Raw genomic sequence first — 22500 nt, forward strand, 5'->3', positions numbered from 1 at the left:
GCGTGTGTGTGTTGTGTGTGTGTGTGTGTGTGTGTGTGTGTGTGTGTGTGTGTGTGTGTGTGTGTGTGTGTATGTGTGTGTGTGTGTGTGTGGTTTTGCCTTGATTCGAATGATGGAGCACAGCAGGAGTGGAATGCAGTCATGGCTGTAAAATGGATGGGAAAACAACCACATCCACTGACCTGCAAACTGACCTCTCCCACCTCTTTGCCCCTGTGTTAGCTCAGCAGATCCACCTTCATGTGTGGCTGTGGGAGTATGTGTGTGAGTGTGCATATGTGTGTGAGTGCACGTATGTCTACGAGTTCTGGGGTGTGTGTGTCTATAGGGTGGAAGCTTGTAGATTGCAAAATATAGCCAGCATTAATAACAGTAAAAATAAATAAAATTATTACTTTTTAATTTAAATGCCCACATTTATTTATTTATTTATTTATTGGTGGTAGCATATGGTCATTAAAGGCATTAGGTACAAAATATGTTTTTAACTAATTCGTTATTTGTTTTGGCCATGTGTTATTTAAAAAAATCTATAGTCAACACATATTTAAACACTCTTTCTCCTTACCTCTCGCAGAGACCATACATGTGTCATCATTTGAGAAGAACGTTAACCCTATAGTTCATGTATGTCCAGAGACGGTGGTCTGTGATGTAGTACAACAACGGGCTGTCTCCTCCTGGTCACTCAGCTTTACTATTCTCCACTGCAGAGCGTCTGGGCGTTGGAACGGCGCCTCAAACCCCCGTCAATCTGCTCCGCTCTACCCGCAACAGGCTGCATTGTCAAAGCAACCTTGGCTCTTCTTCATTCTTACAACTATCACACCGTAAACCAACGGGTTTAGTCTTCGACAGTTGTCGTCTTGATGGCTTTCAGTCACTTGATCGAGATTTCTATACTAGAAAAACCTGAGAAAATTATGCGAATGGTATGCCATTTGTTGCAAATTAGGTATTTCAAAGAGAGAAATAAACAGAGAGAGGGAGGGATGACTGAGTCTTAGAGAGAGAGGGAGAGAGAGAGAGAGAGAGAGAGAGAGAGAGAGAGAGAGAGAGAGAGAGAGAGAGAGAGACGATGTCCGGTCCCATGGTACACCGTATGTCCGTTCGCAATGTAATTAAATCTCCTGCGCGTATAGCCTAGGTTACTTATCAGCCGGATCGTCCGACGGTGGTGCGTAACCGGTCTCCGTTCTGCTAACTCTTCTCGGGCGCGTTCGCGCTATACCTCACGGTAATTGAATTAGCTGAGTTTAGGGAGAGGGCGGGGCTTCGCTCTGTTCGAGTGACGCCCATTTCCATTTCAAACCAATGGGACTATCCCCCCGCTCCGCTGTAACCGAACCCACTAGGGCAGTCGGCAGTCTAACTCGCCTTCGGTATCACCTTCTTGCGCCCCGCCGTTCGGTTTCCCAAACATCAGAGGAGGAGGAGGGGGGGGATAACGCTATCTACATGGAGATGTTTGCTTCTTCTTCTGTTTTTTCTCCCTCTACTCCGCATCATGTCCAGCTATATATGAGGAGGATTCCCCTGTAATGCTGGCATTTAGGTTCGAGGGAATAAACAAGCGTCCCCTTCTGTCGCGCAGCAGCAGCAGCAGCAGCAGCAGCAGCAGAGGAACCAGGCTGGCTGTCCGCTCCGGCCTGAGGACTCCTCCCCGCCACGACCGTGACACTTCGCCGTGAAAGGATAGCAAGCCTTTTTTTCCCCGCCAGTCAGCGTGTGAACGTTGGGACAGAACGATCAAGGTTTCCACTTCGCTCACCCCCCCAACCATTCCGATGCCGGCGGGGACTGAGTATGTGGCTTTGAAAAGTTGCCTGGCGAACGGGGACAACTGACGTAGGACACCACAAGGCGTCATTGGACACGTTCAGCCTTTTTTTTTTTCTCCTAATACGTCTTGAGGTTGATCTCCACGTTGTCTATTGGAGAGGGCGACCCCCTTTTGCCACAGACTGCGTCCGACTCTACGCATAAACGAGGGCGCAATAACGGCTGTTTTGCGCATTGTTTTATGTGTTTCCGAGCACTGCTTTCGACAGTGTGTGTGTTTGTGGAAGATTTTTTTTTATTGATCAGTAGGACCATCAGCGGACCTGTCACCAGTGACGTCCCGCGCAACACATGCGTCCCTGCGAGTCTCGGACCTACACCTCCTAACAGTTGATACTCTACAAAAAATAGACACAGCGATACGTTGATGCTTTTTCAACATTGAACTGCTTTTTTTTTGTACCACTGTTATTAAGTGTCCAAACCAAAAGTGCCCCCATCGGATGAACACTGACGCGCATTTCTCTCCGCGCCTTCTATGTTGTGTCTTTTTTTTCTCGAACTGCTCCAGAAACCACACACGACCACATGTGCCTGAGGCACGTCACCCGTCCCACCTGAAGCGTCCCTGAAAGCCACCTGATCCACCTACTGACCGCGCTTCGCAAGCCGAGATTGAAGAGGAATACGTGGCGTGAAGTTTTCCGGCTGTAGTGATGCTGCAAGTGGAAATGGTCCTCTTCGTGTGCCTGGTGATGTGGATGTGTGTATTTAGCCAGGAGCCGAGCTCCAAAGTGGTGGCCGACCGCTATGCCGTCTTCTGGAACAGGACCAACCCGAGGTAAGCGTCTCCGAGAGCGGATGGATGCACCGCAGTCCGCGGTGCATTTGTTTCGGTTCCACACATCTGCATTGAACCCTAGTCGCAAATTTGATGGAGCGAACCTTTCTTTTATTCGCTCTTCTTTCCCGCGGTTCAGGGGGCTGTAGGCAACAACGCCGGAGACACCAGGATTTTCCATGTTTTTTATTTTATTTATATACATAGGCCGGTGCCTGCTCGTAATTAGGTGTTTCCACTATTAGAGTTGGATTTAAATGATTCGTGACCAAAACGATAACGACGGCGCACTCTCTTTTAAAACTAGAAATGACCTTACAATTGTGCGCGTCGTCGTGTTGGGAATGGGTCACGAACGGTGCTCCTCTGTTTCTGTTTATCCTCAGTCAATATTAACCCGAGCATTTTGCATGTCAACTTGGTGAGTCCACATAAGTCCTGAACACATTGTATTTATAAAGGCGTAAACGAAAAGGAACAAGAAGAACACTATTAAACGTCCACACTGTGTGAATGGAATATATCTAAAATAATATAATATATCTTTTTGTAACTTTTTTAATGTTACATCAAATTCAAAAGTTTAAATGAAAGCCTAAAGCATAGGAACATAAAATAAGGGTTTGGTTGATCGCTCGGCCCAACAGAGACACATGGTTGAGAGGGCCCTCTCCTTCTGTGCAGGACCCCCACTATAGTTCTACCCGCCGAACTGAGGATAAAGGAAATAAACATGCTGAAAAATATAGCAAACAATCATTTGATGAAACATGGTATGTTTTAGCTTGGCCCTGTATCAATGCATTTTGGTAATGTAATTGTTATTTTTCAATATTTAAATTTAAACAACGTCTCAACATTTTCCCAACTTTCATTTGAACGGTTGTAGGTCCGTACAAGCAGCACACACTTCTATCTCGCCATGTCTTTATTTAACTTGAAGTGTTTTAAATATGAAAGGTGTGTGTAGCCTGTGAGGTAGTGTTACTGTCTGTCTGGGCTGTTTGTCAAACTTAAGTCAAGGCTGTAAAAGGTAGAGCCTTCACTTCTGACTAAACCCTATTTACGCCCTATTTTTTGTGATCCAACAAATGGTTGATTTGCAGTCTGTTATGCCAACTCCAGCAGTATTCGAAGTTCATTTTTTCCACTGCGGACTTTAGTTTGAGTCTTACTTTGAGATTCAGTCAAGTGTCATATTCGCAACAAATAACCCAATTACGTTATGGATCTGAGGCAACTCAGTTATTGTTCACGAATAACGATCCTCGTATACATGTTAACTTTTACTGGATAATATTTCCCTGACTTTACACTGGAATGCCGTAAATGTCATATATATATTTTCTGATTTTATATTCGGAGTGGTGTAGTTAAATATCATTAAGGGACAATCTTAATACAATATATTAAAGTGTGAACTGGGGTAGGCCTAATGGAAAATATAAATTTTAATCCACTATTATAAGTTGTGTAGAGGCCTGTCTCGACATCATTTATTATATTTCCTATGGACAGCCTCAAACCATATTCCAACAAAACATCTTCTTGTTTTGGGAGAATATTATTTGCTGCCAAGAGCAGAACGTTGACTAAAAAAGGTGCTTATAGGCTCCACAAGTTCATCTGCAAACCCATGTGGTCCAGTAACACAACTCTGCTGTAGAGAGAAAAGTCCCCTCGGTCTAAATAACTGTTGGCCGCTCTCAGCTGTCCTTCACTGGACTGCCAACTTGTTTGTTGAATCCTCTCCATCCTCCGCTCACCCACCGAATGTACACAAAGCTATTAATTGTAAAAGCTGACTTTGCTGCACAACTATTTATATTCAGTTTGAAGTTTGAGAAAACAAGGCTTATTGCTCGAAGCAATTAGTGGTCGAGGGCTTTGGGCCGTAGGGCAGAACGCATGTAGCCTACTCTGTTAATGACCCGGGCCAGTCTAACAGGGGGTGTAGATTCTCGGGGCTGATATACCATAGACCATGACTATTGTGATCTGGTCTGGCTCTCTGGTCCGGTTGCTTATTTATGTGCTGCTACTTTTTTATTTTCTATTGAGGCTCACACCAAATCGAGCTTAATCCTGATGTGTTGTTTCCCTGATAGACACACTTTCTTCACACTACACTTTTCATTCTTTCTCAATTTTTTTTTCCCGGCAAACGTTTTGATTTGACTGGCGGCGGAGTTAATTTGATTCCTTCCAGATGTTCTGACAAGTTTTCCGTGGTTGTGTAGTTATAGGTGAGAGAAAGGCAGTATTGAAAAAAAAAGTAGGGAGAAGTTTCAATAAATCTACTGTTAATCTCCGAGCCCCATACACACTGGAAGCGACAGGCGACAGAACAGCAGTAAAAAGAAAACTATAATAGCGTATACGAGCTGCTTCTTCTGTCGCTTCCTTCTGTTTCTCGGTGAAATATGGGACCGATAGCGAGCGTTGCAGAGACTAGGCTCAGAGACCTTCACTAGCCCGGGGAAGGGAAACTGGTTTCCTTAGAGGCAGTTGAGAGACGCCGCTCTGCGTTCTACTTAGGCTTCATACTTAGGCTTAGGCTTCTGTTTGGCAGAAGCCAAACAGGTAACGTTGCATTGCATTGAATTGATGGCGAGAAAATGATTAAACGCGGAACAGACATGTGATAAGGCGATGTGACATGTGACTCGGTGTTTCTGAAGGTCCCTTTATTTGTGCACGTATGAAGAGGATACCTGGCGTTGTCACGCTATTTGCATAGCAGCCCGTCTCTGGTCCTACAGGGCTCGGCCAGCCTGACAAACTGTAGCTTGTTTCGTTTATTTTTTTCTGCTTTGCCTGAGTCCCATGGACTGAATTACACCGGCCGAGGTTTGTTCCAAAATTGGTTGTCTGGTATTACAAAACAAAACCAAACGCCAGACTAAAATAACTGCCATAAAGTGTAGTCAAAAGTTGATGATTTGAAGCTGACAAATCGTCATAAATAGAGCTTCATGTTGAAGGCCGTTGTGGTGGTGTTGTTGGCTGGGATTCTAGTTGAATGTATTTGTTATTTGGAAAAAATAAACACAGATAGCTTTTGTATTTTATTGAAATCATTTTCACATTGAGCAAAGAGACTTCTTGTGATACGCTCCTCTAAAATACAGACATGCTATTTCTTCAATAGTTCCAAAGTGCAAGTTGAACGTAACCTGTAACCTTTTGCAACAACACGACATTTCTCTCGGGTTTCTGAATGTTTGGTTGTTGTGGTGGCTCCATGAGGGGATTTCCTCGCTCCGAAGACCAGAACAGTACAGTACATTTGTCGAATTGCAGAGAAACTGTGTCAAACGCTTTAATACATTGCTTGTTTAAGCATATAAATAGGTTAATGCTGTATTGGGTCTTAAAGACTTAGCTGAGTTTAATTAAAGTCTTTCTCTCTCTTTTCTTACTTATGTATTTATTCTAAAGAGGACTCAGACAGCTACCCTAATGACTTTCTTCCGCCGTACTACCAGAGAGATCCCATTTCCTTTCATTCTCTCTCTTTCCTGCTCTCTCTCCCTTTCCTACACCCCTCGTTCCCCCTCTCCCTCTCCCTCGCTTACCTCCCTCTCACTGGCAGGGCCCAGAAAATGAAATGAATGAAATACATTAGATATTTCAGCAGCACCACGGCGCCTCCACGGCTGTCGCTGGAGAGATAGAGAGAGAGAGAGAGAGAGAGAGAGAGAGACGGCCCGTGGGTCAGACGCGCTGTACGGAGCTGGGGTGGGGGTGCACAGCTAGAGGTCAACACGTATACGCTTTGCAAAGCATAACCAAGCGGAAAGTCAGGTCAGGTCTGAGAGAAGGTGCACAGGACAACCCTGCTTCTTAAAGTCCGGGGTGTTAAAAAAAACGAACACAACAACAACAACAACAACCAGAGAAACCTGCTTCTGGGGTCATTGAAATGTGCCGCTGCGCTGTAGAGCCACACCAGAGAGGAGCTCTCGCTGTACGCTGAGAGGAGCTCAGACAGAGGGATGGTCGGGCCCTATCTGTCGGGCTACCCCGCTCCACCATAAGCCCTGATATTGCACTGGGCTCTGCCTCTTCGTGCGTGTCCGTACGTGGGCTGCGATAGTGTCGCGTCACTGCTCTGCGAGGTTCGCTCTCCATTGTCAAGCCTCTCTCTCTCTCACTCTCTCTCTCTCTCTCTCTCTCTCTCTCGCTCTCTCTCTCTCTCTCTCTCTCTCCCTCTCACTCTCTCTCTCTCTCTCTTTCTCTCTCGCTCTCTCTCTCTCTCTCACTCTCTCTCTCTCTCTCTCGCTCTCTCTCCCTCTCTCTCTCTCTCTCTCTCTCTCTCTCTCTCTCTCTCTCTCTCTCTCTCTCTCTATACCTCGTTTTCTTTGTCTTTGCTTGCCTGTGTGTGTGTGTTTGTGTGTGTGTGTGCGTTTGTGTGTGTACATACGCGTGTGCATGTGTGTGTGTGTGTGTGTGTGTGTGTGTGTGTGTGTGTGTGTGTGTGTGTGTGTGTTTGTTGTGGGTGTGTGTGGGTGTGTGCATGTGCGCTATGTGAGGAATGAGACACTAAGGTCATGGAGGGCTTGTTCCATCGCCTTAAAACTCATAGAAAGCAACATAATTACATCTTTCTCCCCTGGACCTCTCATTACCTGTCACTGACCAGCCCAACGTGAAAAACTGTCTTGTCACTTTTGTGTGAGTGAGAGAGTGGGTGTTGGTGTGTAGAGGGTAGAGGGTAGTTATTGTAGAGAGAGTTTTTTTGTAGGTTTGTGTTTGTGTGTAATTTGTTTGTGTGTCAGAGAGAGTTTTTTTGTCAGTATGTCTAAGTGTGTGGGCGAGAGATCGTTTCTTTGTGTGTCTGTGTGTGCGTGCGTCTGTAGAGTCATACATGTGTGCCGACTGCACTCTGAATGACCAGAAGGTATTTTGAGCCTCCTTTCCTGGCGTATTAAGACAAATTTCGATATTAAATCCTACATTTGGATGGAATTATATACTCTGCCATGGCACACCATTTATACCCATGTGCACATGTAGGGGTGAAAGTATAGGCTGTCCTTATTTAAAGCCCATTCAATTTCTTATTCGGCTTACTAATTTGGCATTTTCCCTTCCAAGTCTAATGCATACCATTCTGTCTCCGTCTTGTTTCCTTTTCCCTGATGCGCCTGGAGTGGTGTTTTACTCTCTCTCTCTCTCTCTCCCCTCTCTCTCTCTCTCTCTCTCTCTCTCTCTCTCTCTCTCTCTCTTTCTATGTCTCTCTTTCTGAGTGCTGATTAGTTCTCTTTAATGACCCATAGCTCTGTCGTCCTTTTGTGCCTGCGGTGCTGGCGAAAGCCCGTCCACCAAACTGAGGCACAGGGAACAAGACATAGAAAGAGAGAGAGAGAGAGCAAGAGAGTGGCAGAGAGAGGCAGAGAAAGAGAAAGAGAGAGAGAGAGAGAGAGAGAGAGAGAGAGAGAGAGCGAGCGAGAGAGAGAAAGAGAGAGAGAGAGAGAGAGAGAGAGAGATAGAGCGAGAGAGAATGTGAACAGACAGAGGACGGGAGAAAAAAACGAATGAAATAGCGTTTTACCTTATAAGTCCTTTCTGATCTGAAATATGTTCATACTATATTCTTATAATTTATCGTTCAACATTTTATGATATATACACACTTGCACATATTTATTATATTAAGCGGAGAATGAGCTCAGCAGGCAGTAGTCAATGTTTAGTCAATGCGCTTGGTGGAGCAGCTGTTCTCCAGTGTGGTGTGAACGAGGTGGAGGTCTCTTGGCCGTGACCCTGCTGGAGCTGCTGTGTGGCGGACAGAGACGGCCCTGTCACCGGGGCCGTCTGGTGGTCAGGCTCGAGCACTCGCTCTTCATTTGGCTAATTTGAGGAAAAAAAAACATTATCCAAAGAAAAAAGAACAAATATAGATTTTCTCCATGTACATTTTTATTTGTATATTAAAGAACGTATGAATACGTAATTTAAGCAAAAAACAATATTGTTTTAAATTCCTGTGCTATTTTTAACAGCTATTTTGCTTCCTTCGCCGGATTACTGACGCAAGAAACGATTGTATGCGCAAAGATAAATGTCAACCAAGGTACCACAAAGTAAAACGAGACTTGTTCAAACATGGGGATAAAAATCTTATATTTTTCTCCTTTTCAATTAAAAACAAACGGCACATATTGAATAGCCTTTTCTACTCCCATACACATGTGCTGCCCATCGATGCGACTGGCGCCGTTTTTCAGTGTTTTTTTTTCGCTTGCAGAGTAATCACCCCAAGGTCAGCCAGAGTACTGAACCACCACTATCAGCCCATAGATCTGTCTCCCTATCCCCTCTCCTCCAAACCCCTGGATTGGGTAGCGGCGTGCTGTATTACTCTAACTTGGAAACGTTATAAAGTATTAACCAGCCTTTCTAGCACCCACACATGCTACAGCTGCCCCACGACACCCGACTTCTATAACGGTCTGCCGTGAGAATAACAAGATACATTTTTATGTGTTTGTCAGTTCTGGCGACCAATATTGACTCTGGGCCCCCTGTGTCTCAGTTTTCATGGGATGGGGGGGAAGTTTGAGTTTAACATGCTTTTTGTATTTCCTTAAGGTCTTTTTTATGTCTTCCTCTGAACCTGCTCTGAGCAGAGTTCTCGTGAGAACGGGTCTCGCTGTCCGAGTGTGTGTCTTTTACGGCCACGGAGCGAACCACAACCCTTTGTTAATGAGAGCGCAGAGTCCATGTATCCAGTTGGCTCTGTTTGCCAAAAAAATCCTCTGCTATTTTTCCAGAACGAAACAAAGCTATTGCTATTTTTGGTCCGCATCTAGCTCTGTTTCATAGCCAACTCCAATGAAATGTAATGAGATAGCGATTAACGTTTGAGCGTAAAATATCCCCTTCTCTCATCCACCTCAACCCCTTTACCCGAACCCTTTGGAGGGAAACACAAGAGCCGGCGGTACGATAAGTGTTGGGACGTCAATCAGGGGCTCTCTCCAGCGCTCAAAATGTCAAAAAAAAAGGAAAAAGATTGCAGCTGAAAATGGCGCTACCATAGCCATTTTCTCCTCTGTAAGATGGAGGCTTGGAAGCAGCTGTTACTGTAGTAATGCCTGGTGCGTCTATCACCCCTGACCAGAACGGGGCGCTAGTGCTACCGAGCGCTTAAGCCTGGTAGCCCCCCGTGCCCTCTCGCTCTCTTCTGTCAGCGGGCGTTCACGAGCGTACCATTAAACCCAGAGCCATATCCACGCCGCTGACTCAAACCAGCTCCTTCTGTTTTGACCTTGTTAAACGTATTTACTGTCAACGTCATGCTGTAATCACACGACCATGTTTGAATGTGCATTTACACACAGTGCTTACGGTGACTGATAGGCTTTTCACAAAATATCTTACAGTTTTTCTTGCTTGTCGTTTTTTTGGGGGGTTTTTTGCTGTTCAACTGGAAAATGTGACGGGAATGATTGAGGCTCTTCGGTTTTTTTGGCCAGACACATTTTCCACAGATAATTCCTTTCATGGTAGACTGGCTTCGGACCTCGCTCTGCCGTTTTCCTTATTTAACTTGGTGAGGGGGGCTTTGGAGGACTGACTGGATGTTTTTCTAGCTGGGCAGCGGTGTGTGCTGCTAAATCGCAGGAGAGAAGCCATCTCCACGTTTTTGAATAAAGACCTAATTGACGGGTTGCGGCCCGTTCATAAATGACTCGTGAGATAATACGTCTCCTCAGACATGGCGCGGAGCTCGGAGGGTGTCTAATACTGTCAATGTGCTGTGATTTTCCATCAACCTTTTCTTGCTCGTGGCCAGTGTGACCAGCACCAGGCTTCTTTCCATATGTCCCTGACCACTGATAGACATAATGCATCATTACCCATCCATAACAGCGTGTTGCCACCGCATCACCTGCAAGCAGTGTGGATCCCCTTCAAATACCACAGTGCTAAATGCTTCCAGATCCAGTTGGGAGAAAGAAGCTCATAAAGTGCTATTTAATTCGCCCAAACTCTTTTTCATGCTCCTTTTTTTGTCATAATATAAACACCTCCTTTAGCCGAGGGTAAACACCGACCTGATGCCGAAGTAATGGCTCTTTTCTCCGTGTTAAATCTACCGTGGTGAGGAAAGCAGCCGATAATCAGCTAGTTACATTAGCCTGTTTGTATTAACGGTCAAAAAAATCCCCCCCACCCGAAGCACACCCGCCCTCCACTCACCACCCTCGACCACGCTCCCCGACACCCCATGTCGGGAACGTCAACGACTGAAAGGCGGCCATTGTTCCCCTCGGCCGGTGCGCCCTGCATGCTCAGGGCTGGCAGTATGCATGCACTCCAAACGGAGGCAGACAAGCAGGGAAGGGTGGTAGGAGATGGGGAGGAGGCCGGCGTGAATGAGGAGTGTGTAAAAGAGAGGGAGGGGAGGGGAGAGAGGGAGGAGAGAGGTTGGGCAGCTGAAGCTGTAGCACGGCTGGGGAGAGGGCGAGACAGAGAAAGGGAGAGGGAGAGAGCGAGTGGGGGGGGGGGGGAGATAGAGAGAGAGTCAGAGAGAGAGAGGAAGCGAGAGGGAGAGAGAGACAGACAGACAGAGAGTCAGACAGACAGAGAGGGGGAGGGGGGGGGAATGAAAACGAGAAGCGATGAGGGGACACAGGTCTAATTGTAGTAACCGGAGTGTGTGTGTGTGTGTGGGGGGGGGACCGTAGAGAAATACAGTGTGTGTGCGGAAAAAAGACGCAGCGGCGTAACTTCTACTCAAACAGCCTTAACCACCAAACATTCTTCCAGGCCCTCCACAACACCACCACAAAATCGGGCAGTCACAGCTTGCCATGGATCTGTCTGAGGGTCTGTGTGTCTGTGTGTCTTCCTTTCCCGGCGATCCGTCTGATGGTTTGTTTGTGTGCGTGAAAGCGACGGGTGGGGTGGGTTTCTGGTGCCTGTGAGCTGGGACGTCGGCGGCAGGACCTCACCCAGGGGAGGTGTCGTCTCTTCAGCCCGAGAGACACAAGCGACCCTGGGGCTGCTGAGCCTGGATTAAGCCTGCTCGGGTTTAGAACCAGGCTTTGTTTCCGCCCTGACACCCAAGGCTCGCAAACACAATACTATAGTGGTGTAGGTAGTGCTTACTTGGAGGACTCTTCGTATTTCCTGTGCGTGTGTGTTTGGATATGTGTGCGTGTGTGTGTTTGGTTGTGTGCTGTCTGTGGGAGTTCAGGCCTTAGCCACCGCGTCATTGCACGTCACATCCTTGAAATTGCCCTTTTCCTGTACAATGTATGTAATGTATTCAGGATGTATGCTTGCATCGAACAGTCCAAGACGGATTGTTTTATTTGGGAGCTGTCATTTATTTTGCCGCACGAAACCATTTGAGTTGTTCGGAAAGCCTGATGCTTAACCTATGTAACGCTTTTGTGTGACCGTTTGGATTCAACTGAAGCAAAGGCAAAGAAAACAACCCAAAGAAATGAATAACCTACATAATTACCTGCCATCAAATATATTAAACTGGCAGTACGACAAATATTTTTGTCAGTCTCTATTGTAAGTATTTCGCCATGAACATGCCAAAAAGTGTGTTCTTTGGCTTCCATACCTTAGGCAACTGCTACTTTTTTCCGAGTATCTTAACCTCAAAAAGAAGAAATTTGTACTTTGGATGGAACACGCAGTAAAATGTTCAATCATTCAAGTGTATGCCATAGAAATATGTCTGATTGCTCCGACTTGAGCCTACTGACTAGCGAACCCTTTGCTTTGATCACATCTGTTATAGAATGTTTGTGTATAATTTGCCGTGGTGTCGGTCAGTCCCATCTGTGCCGCGTTGTGCCTGCATCCTCATGATGAATCTGATACGCGCTACAATGTATGCTATAGCAGGCTTGTGTGTGTGTGTGTGTGTGTGTCCGTGCGTGCGTGTGTGAGATTGAGGTCTGTCTTAACAAGGCAGCAGAACCCCCAGTTGTACTATAGCAGAGAACAGCACTATTCCTGACCAAATTCTCTGAGCCAGCTCCTCTGAGACAAGCCTGATAGGTTTCCCATTCTGTAAAGCAGCATAGGTGTGTGTTTTTGTGTCTGTGTGTGTGTGTGTGTGTGTGTGTGTGTGTGTGTGTTTGTTTGTTTGTATGTGTGCATGTGTGTGTTTGTGTGTCTGCATGTATGTGTGCGTGTGTGTGCTTGTGTGTGTGTGTGCGGCACGCGCATGTGTGTGCGGCACCCACACACATGCATGTGGCCGTGGACAAATGGGTGTGTGCTTGCATCTGCCTCACTGTATGAGGTTTCATGTGCGCACGCGCGTCTGATGTGTGTGTGGGTTCGAACGGTTTACGTGTGGGTTTAGTGTGTCCACTTTATGTGTTTGGTATTCATGGGTGTGTGGTTCTAAAACTGCACTCTTAAGTGTGCGTGATTTCCCCCCTGAAGGGGAAACGATTGATCTGAGCAATGTGTGATGAATCCCATCTACGCCCGCTCCTCTCATGTGTGTCTGGCTTTGACTGGTACAGCTTACACCGAACACACTACTGCCCTACATACAGGGTTCTCTGCGGGTCCTTAAAAACTCTTAAAAGTCAAAATTCCAAAACATCAGGATTTTAGACCTTGAAATTTCTTCAATATGATTGACTTCAGTCTTTCTTTTAAAACCGTTTTGGGGGGAAAACGGGTATTGATTACACTGTAAAAGAACTACGAAACAAAACCAACACGGTCCGATAACCACGAATGCAGACTGTGCATTTCATTTATTTTCCAAGTAGTTCTTGGATTCCACTTTTCCTCCGTATCCATCGTACTTTCTTTGCTAGTATGGACGTCGAATAGGTCTTATATTTCATTCATAATTGTCTTAACACACACACACACACAATCACACACACACACACACACATACACAAACACACAGACACATTCAGACACACACACACACATACACACAAATACACACCGATACAGATACAGTAGGACACACGCACACACACACACACACAAATACCGCTCTCTTTTTTGGTGGAGGGGGGAGGGTAGTCCATTATTTCTTCCGTGAGGCTGAAGTCGCAGGATACGGGGTGTATTTACCCTGCTTGTTTATTTCCTTCCCCTAAATCAGTCAGCAGTGGGCCTTGGAGGGCAGCAGCCTTTGAACCGGGGCCTATCCCATGACTGCAGCCCTAGGTATTAACCCAGAGCCACTGAGAGGCTTAAGAAGCCATCAGCTCATTGTCCGTGGACACAAAAAAAACCTTCCTCTGAAACCCCCCCCCCCCCCCCCCCTCTCTGCTCCTCCTACCCGTAAGAATGCCCTGAGCCGGTCTCTACTGGCATTCATATTAATCAGTTTAGGGTCTAATGAGATAAGTGAGACTTAAGAGGAGTCCCAAAAGTGGCTAGACCCCCTGCTGGAACAACCGAGGTGATGAGCTCTGCTCATGGCTACTATGTATGTATACCCTGGAAGAGTTAGCAGGTAAACAAGCATGGTTTTGTTGACTGTCTTCAAAAGTTCTCCCCAATGTCAATGTTTGTATTAAAATCACACACAACCTTGTTTTGAAACAAATGTAATTCATTTATTAATCATTTATTAAAGTACTGTCGACACTTGAAAGTTTGGCTTCCTTGGGGCTGTTGGGAATATCTGCGCGTCTCAGAAACATCCAGAAGGCAGACTCCATTGTTGCTCCTAACCCAACCCCCTCCCCATTTTCATCACCCTCTTTCCTACCCCCTGTCCCACCATGCATCTTCCGAATATATAGGTCATGTGGGGTTCTCCCGCTCTTTTCCCTCCTCACCTCATGGACCCCCTTCATCTCTGTCTCTCTCTCTCTCTCTCTCTCTCTCTCTCTCTCTCTCTCTCTCTCTCTCTCTCTCTCTCTCTCCCTCTCTCTCTCACTCTAGGTCTGTCTGTCTCTCTCTCAGGGATTACTGGGTCTTTAAGTACTGTAATAACTCCTTGGCTTTTGGGAGTCCCACTGAGACGACCCAGCAGGCCCACTGTCAGTATTAGTCCTGTTGTTGTTGCTGAGGCATATGACTGACAGTACATCTCTCTCTCTCTCTCTCTCTCTCTCTCTCTCTCTCTCTCTCGCTCTCTCTGACTCTCCGCCTCTATCGCTCGTCTTTCAGCTTGGTGTATCTCCTTCTTTACCCTGTGTTGGCTTGCGTTGTGGGCGTGATCATATACATAGCCTTGACAATATTTGATCCAATTGTGTCCTGACCCAACCTGCACTCTGTTTTAACGCTTTGACCTTTAAGTCCACAGCGGAGCCATGCAGCTGTGCTTGCCGCCAACATGGCGGCCTAGCGCAGTGTAGAAAAAGGGGTGTGCGCGTCACCAGCCAGACACAAAGAGGTGGCGTTGGCGGCCATGTTTGATCCAGACGAGATTAGACTTGAGGGAGATCGAGTACATCGTAAAAAGGGACTCTTTTATGTTGAAAAAAACATGCTAGTAATTGTCTAGATTTACTGACAAATCCAAATCCAATATATATATATTTATATAAATATATATTTTACTAATGAATCAATGAAAACATGTTTAGTTAGCTTATTTAAATGTTATGACAATTTTTACAGCTCTGTAAATATAAGAACAAACAATAATAACGGTTCGGAGCACACGTCACATGCCCGGATATGGGTTATAGTCTTGGTTGTGTAGCCTAGTTGTGTATCCGAGTTGTACTCTGGGTCACCAGGAGTTGTTTTGAGGTATGGCTGTTGCTTGGAGAGTTGTTTTTTCCCCTCTGTGTTCCTTATTGCCGAAGAATTCCCAGCCATCTTGCAACTCCGGAGACATTCCAGCCAGGATTAGATGGGGCATGGCCAAAGGAAGTTTAAATAGGTGGCGGTAGAATTTCTTCCTTTTTGACCTTTTCTTTTTTTAGGAAGAGGAATTAACATGGGCATGGTTGTTAGTCCAACACCATTGATAAGGTCGAAAGTATAGGACTTATACACACATTTGTAATGCATTTTGCGTGTGAATTCATTTTTTAGAAATATATTCTTGAGCAAAAACATTATTTTTCATCGTGGCTGTATCTCAAAATAATATAAACCAAACCTGAAATAATATATTTTTGTACAATAATAATACCACCTTTCTTATTTTTTATAATTAAAACACTAAATTCACTCAAATTTAATTGGAGTGTATTTGCTGTGAAAATTAGTTTTCATAAATGTTTTAAATAGATTTACTTTTTTTTATGTATTACAATATACTTAATAATGTAGTATAATATATATATAAATGTTATTTTGGATTAATTAATTTCTAATATCGACTTTTATCTGTACTCTCTTTCTTAAGTTCTTATTTAATTTATTTAAGTTTTATTTCTGTTTTTTGGAAATATTCCCCGTAGTTTTATTTTCATCAAGACAAGATTTTGGGATTGTTTGACTTCTAAAGAAAAACATAGCTCGTCCGGCTTTTGGTTTGAAGACTCCTGATTTTGGCTTAGACCATGTTCGGTGCTTCTGGTCGCCAATCATGAAATATTCATTGCTATTTGTGAACTCTAAGAAGCTTCACATTTGCAAATCTTGGCACGCGATTCTTGGAAAACGAGGTCACGGTAGACATGTTTTTAATACGAAGGTGATGGAAGGTTGTCTGCTTGTCTGGGCCATTTGACCATGCCCCTTCATATCCATGTCCTTCGGGGGGTGTCTCACGCAACACAATACTGCGATTTTTCCTTGAATCTTGTATCGCTGTGTTTTCCTGTTTGTGGATGGTTAATAGCAACACAAAAAGTGAATTAGTTAAATACTGTTCAATTGGAATTATGTTTCATTCTCCGCTTGTTTGGCATTGTGGCTCCGCAACTTGCCATCAGGCAAAGACTTCTCCTCTTCGTTATAGAGGTGCGACAATCCCCCGGTTCCCTCATGACATGACCCCCGTCCATCAGCCCCAGACGTGGGGTTTCAGCAGTGTGGCTTTTAATAATGCATCGATACTCACCCTTTGATTCATCCCATCGCTCTGCCCGTTACATTAAAGCCCGGTCGCGTTGGCCACCGTTCATTAGCCTTGGCGACTTCCCCCGCTTGTATCAGTGGTTAGAGGGACACGGCGGGAACGAAGGCTGAATTATTCACTCCCATAATCTGCCTTTATGTCCCACCGCCAAGCCCGGGCCCCACCGTTATTCTAGTGCATAATTGATCGTCCTCAGAAGTGGAAAAGTTAGAATAGCAGAAGTAATGCGAAGCGAAAGTGTAGTCAGGCGGCAGAGGAAAAGGGGGGGATGGTGGAAGAGAGAGGGACGGAGGTTGAGAGGTTGGCCCCTGTTGCAGTCCTTTACACGGAGCTTGTGTTAGCCTCCGCCAGGCTTAGGTCAGCTAGCGTGAGGATCGCGTGTGTAGGCCAGCCAAGCTGGGAGGGGGTGCGGAGAGACAGGGGGTGGTGGGGCAGGGGGTGGGGGGGTTAGTCTGGGTGGTTACTAAGAAGGGAATGAAAAAAGGGAGGGGAAAGAGCGGGAAAGGGGGGTGGTGGTGGTAGGGTGGAGGTGGGGAGGGGGGAGGGGGGGGGGGGGTACAGCGTAACGAGGCCTGACGCTGAGCCGGCCCAGAATGCGGTCTGTCTCCTCGCTGAAGTCTCGCTGGAGCGCGCGCTGTTGTCAAAAAGCATTTTTCAAAGGAATTAATTTGAATGGCATTAGCGCATGCAGCCCCCGCTCCGATCTAGCAATTGTTGGGAATCCTTCACGAGGGTTCCTCCAACTCAATTAATTAAAACATCTCCTCTGGAACGAAGCAATCGGCGTACTGTTGAAGGGCTGTTATCTGCAGAGGTGGGACACGGTGCTGGCATTGATTTGGACCGAATCCAGCAAACCTTTTCACTGCCTGCTTGCGAAGGCAGGTAAGATAGAGGCATTGACATCACATTACAACCATGCAATACAATGATCAATAAACAACAGCCTCCAGAGGAGAGTGGTGGTTGGCTGCGGTCCAACCGTAAAGAGAAGCCGTCCATTGTAAAATTGACTGGCCCGACCCGAGGAAGTTTCAAGACAAATCCAAAAAAAAGGGAAGAAAAGCGCTAGCTGGTGCATTTTTCCCCTTTTAATTAACCTGCCATTGTTTCTGTTTATATTTTCCAAGGAGTTTATTTTGGCATAACTCAGCCCCCGGAAATGACTTCCGTTATTCCATTCCCTTAGATTTCCACCTTCCCCCCCCCGCCCCACTCCACCTCTACACAGTTATCCACACTCCTTGTCAGCCTCTCCGCTGAGACCTCTCTTCCCCCCCCCCCCCCCCCCCGGTTCGGACGCAACACCCATCCCATGCCGGTGCTCACCTCTCACAGGTAAAGGTGTTAACACGGCCCCAGGTGTAGTCTATTTTACACCCCTCTGACCCTTAACAAAGCCCTGTTAACTGCTGCCTAGCTCTTCCTTTTGTGCTCTCTAACAAAGAACTTTAGCTTTTAATAACAGCACACCACCACCAGTGTCAGGGGGAAACCCGAGATAAGGGCCGCATCGGAGAGGGCTGGTGGGAACCGTTTAATCTGGTCCTCGGAAAACCTAACCAACAGACAACACAGGGCCGGGATCGTGTTTGGAAAAATGGCCATTGCTGAATGGGTTTGGATGTAGTAAACGGATGAGGAGGATGATGAGGATGAGGATTATGATGATTGCACATGTGGATATGGGAATAAAACATCTGGTAAAGGAAACAACGGTGGATGCAGTGTATTTAGTAGCACATAATCATACTCAAGCACATGCACGCAAATACACAGACACGGACACAAACATACATAAATATGTACTGGTACACACACACACTTTTTTTAAATATGACTTTCATATAATATTCCACTTATGATACATAATATTGAATGATCGTCTATTATTGCTTATTAATTTTTTACTATCCGGTGTGATTTATTCTGTATTTTTCCTAAAGTGCTTACATGAACCATGGAATTACTGCATTCATTTCATTCAGAATCCACTCGGGCTAAGCTTGATCTATATTCTGATCTCCCAACAGCGCGACTCTAATACATTAGAGTGTATCTTTTGGTAGAGTCACTACAGTGTGGCCATAAAGGCGTTGGGTGGAAACATTAGCGGCAATATGTCTCGGAAACTCATAAAAGCAATTTACGAGTGCACTTAAGGCACCCATACACCTACTGGAGCCACCCTATAAAGATGCAGACAGAGATTGTACCAAACCCTTCCAAATTACCCACATTTAAAAGCAATAAAGATGGATCGATAAATGCCACACAGCCTCTTATGCTCGGACTTATTCGGTTATTTGAGCCTTTTTTTTATTGATTGATGAAAAACATGTGTTTTTTATTTTCTGCTCATAAACATATTATATATATATATATATATATATATATATATATATATATACTCATAATGCAGATGATGTACCATATAATTAAATTATATATATCTTATATAGATAGGATTATATATAACATAATATATATAATATACATACTGTATATATAATATATATATATATATATATATATATATATATATATATCATATATATATATATATCATATATATATATATATCATATATATACATATATATATATCATATATATATTTATTTTTTTGGGATATATATATATTTTTTTAATGTTGAGGTTTATCATAGTCCCGTCTTGTCCTAGAATTCTTTAGACTCCCTTACAGATATGGATTAGCCAGTTCCCTTATGCTCTTTCTGTGAAGCCCGTTGAGGGGATCTGCCTCTCATAGTGGACTCATGGACTGACTCTCACATCCAGGGCTGGCTTCTGTCTTTCCTAAAACTGCAGTGGTTTTCACATTTAATTTCCTGATGACAGTTTCAAGTGACTCTGACCTGATGGGCCATTCTGTCCCATAAATCACTCCTCTCTGTCCTTTAGCACGCTCCGGCTGAGATGAACTCCTTTCCCACCTAGCCGCACCCCCTCTGTGTCACTAATGTAATATCATTAATATCATATAAGGCTAATCACTGTACCACTAATTAAATTGTACATCAGATGGATGCGCAGTCCTCCCTTAATTGTTTGTCTAATGGTCTGCTTTTGCATATTTACATGTCAATGTGCAATTAGGTAGCATCACTGGAAGTATCCGCGCATACCGAAGCTAATGAATGGCAATTTATTCCAGCCGTCTTCCATCTTTGAACTGGGAGTAACCCGATACATCTCGTCGATCTAATGAATATATTGTCAGGAAACATATACTTGAAATGCCAGTGCTCATGTTAATCCAATGCATTTAGATGAAATGCCCACATGGCTAATAGACAGAGTCCTAATTCATTTTTTAGTGTGTGTGTGCGTGTGTGTGTGCGTGTAAACACACCCATGCTATGTTTGTACAACTGCGAAACTGACAGTCAATTAATTCTGTGTTAATTCAACGCGCCTCAGATTATCCTTACGTCTGTTAGCTCAAAGGGCTCGGCGTTGTATAGGAAAATCCATGATTGATGCCTAATTGTTAATGCATTTGTTAAATGCATTTTTGATGTGTGCATAGTAAATAAACAAATCCACTTCAAACACCTCAAATTAAATTCAGAATATTTTATCTCCTGCCTGCCCCTCACTTCTGCGGTTCGTACGCATCAGCATGTATTTCCTCCACCACCCACCAGCCAGATAATCCTAGCAGACAGAGGATAGCTGCACTTTCAGCTCCCCTGGATTGGTTGTTATTGTGTCGGTCTCCTCGCTGTATAAATGTTTTATCCCCCAGTTATCTGGACACAGAATAACTCTTTCCTTCCTCTTTGTTTTTCCACAGTAGAGTCTCCACTGGGTTTCTCTGTTTAATTGTGCATTTTTCCCAACAGTTCGCTGCCCACCGGCGGTGGTAATGATTTGGTACCCGGGCGGGTTATATGGCACGCTGTCCGAGCGTCCTAGCAGCGGGGAGGTTGTAGCGCACGCCCGCGGCTGCGTACTGAGCTCTAATTGGAAGGTCAGGAGGACGTGTTTCTGAGTAGCAGGAGATCGGCCACTTACTGCAGATTTAAAGGTTATCCAAACCCACCCCTGCCCAAAAAGATAGGTGGGTGGGTGAAGGTGCATGTGTGTGTGTGTGGGTGTGGGTGTCGGGGTGTGTTGGTTAGGGGGGCGAATTTTGCGAGGTTGTTATTCTGGACACATATTGTCGGAAAATACTGCGGCCTATTTCAAAAGAGAACAAAAAATAAATATCACGGCCGTTCACATTTCTTCAACGCCAAGACCATCACCAATAGCAATATTATTCATGATAATATTACTGGACGGACTGATGGATGAATGTTATAACCTGAGGCATATGAGGTTTTGGACGTAAGAGAAAGAAGAAAAAAATAACGCAGGAAGCACACATTTTGACACGCATGTGTCCTCGTGTTGGCTAGGCTTACAATCACATGAATATTTTCCAGATTCATGGCGTCTCGCTTCAGAACAGCTGCCCTGGTCCTGCCCGGAATGCCATGAGTCCACCACACTGCAGACAGCGTAGACATGGTTGAGAGGGCGACACGTCTGCTGCTATGGTGTACGTGTGTGTGTGTGTGTACGTGTGTGTGTGTACGTGTGTATGTGTGTGTACGTTGGTGTGTGTACGTGTGTGTGTGTTGGTGTGTGTGTGTGTGTACGTTTGTGTGGGTGTGTACATGTGTGTGTGTGTGATTACTTGTGTGTGTACGTGTGTGTGTGTACGTGTGTGTGTGTGCGTGGATGTGTGTGTGGGTCGCCCCCCTTCTGTATTTCGTGCCCACATTTTCTGTCTATCGCCATCCTCTCTCTCATGCGTGCCTGTTTCTGTGTCGGCGATGGGGCAGGGGGGAGGGGGGGGGGGGGTGGTGATATGTCTGTGTGGGGGTCGGTGATGCGGCGGTTTAGGTGAAGACTGGATAAGAGTAGTAGACAGTGGTGGCAGGCAAGATAAGTGGCCGATGTCTGGATAACGTTGCTTGGCCGCGCTGCCTCGCGTGGTGGGTCCGCGAAAAAGATTTCCCTGGATGATCCTTAAAGGGATACACACATGCACATGCGCACACAAACACACACACAGACACACACACACACGCACACGCACACGCAAACGCACACGCACACGCACGCACACACACACACACACACACACACACACACAGAGGGCCTGCCCCTGTCAAATAAAATATAGTTTCTCTCTGCCGTCAACCATAATATATGTATCCGTTTATCTGTGTGCATTTATGTGTGCACTTTTGTCCGTCGTATAAATATATGAATGGCTTTGTGTCGTTGTGTATGGGTTTGTGTTTCCAATTATTCCGGTATTTCCGACAACGTACAACGCTGCCTGGGCCTGGTGATCTGTGATTCGCTGCATGCGCAGACGGCGCCCTGTGTCTTTCGTCGGTTTGCGAGTGTGTTCTCCGTGGCGGATCCTATCTGCGGAGAGATGCAGATATTGACAAGGAGCGAGGAGGGGAGGCCAGAAGTCCTGGCAGGACTTCTGTGTGTGTTGGGAGAATGACGATTGGGAGGAATGTGCTGACCTGACGGAGCGGGCCGCTACACCAGCAGATGGAGGGGGGGGACCCTTGATGAGGAACGGGCTAGATGGAGCAAAAACAAAACACCAGCGCTCACACTTCGGCTCGACTCAATGAACTGCTCTGTTGTCCTCCCCTCAGTTGTTCCCCCCCTTCATTTTTTACTACTTTTTTTTATCTATGCCTTTCTCTCGTTCTGTAGCCATCCCTCCCTCGTTCTTCTATTTTTTTCTTCACACCACAGGCCGGCCGCCTTTAAAGGAGGAAGCATTGATTTTCCTCTCCTTTCTTCTCCTTCTCTCTCTCCCTCTCTCT

At 45.4% G+C, this 22500-nt stretch overlaps 1 protein-coding gene across 2 annotated transcripts in view; it reads left to right on the forward strand.

Moving 5' to 3' along the window:
- Positions 1–1448: 1448 nt before the first annotated feature.
- The window catches only part of efna5b (ephrin-A5b), a 91248-nt gene continuing 70196 nt past the window's right edge, over positions 1449–22500 (forward strand). The window contains exon 1 of one of the 2 annotated variants that reach the window (XM_079735669.1): positions 1449–2623. In XM_079735669.1, coding sequence (XP_079591795.1) covers positions 2499–2623 — 125 coding nt within the window. In that variant the 5' untranslated portion in view covers positions 1449–2498. The remainder of the gene's footprint in view (positions 2624–22500) is intronic. The other variant, XM_079735668.1, reaches the window with a different exon arrangement.

This window comes from Pollachius pollachius (genome assembly GCF_949987615.1).
Source record: "Pollachius pollachius genome assembly, chromosome: 1".
Taxonomy (NCBI): Eukaryota; Metazoa; Chordata; class Actinopteri; order Gadiformes; family Gadidae; genus Pollachius; species Pollachius pollachius.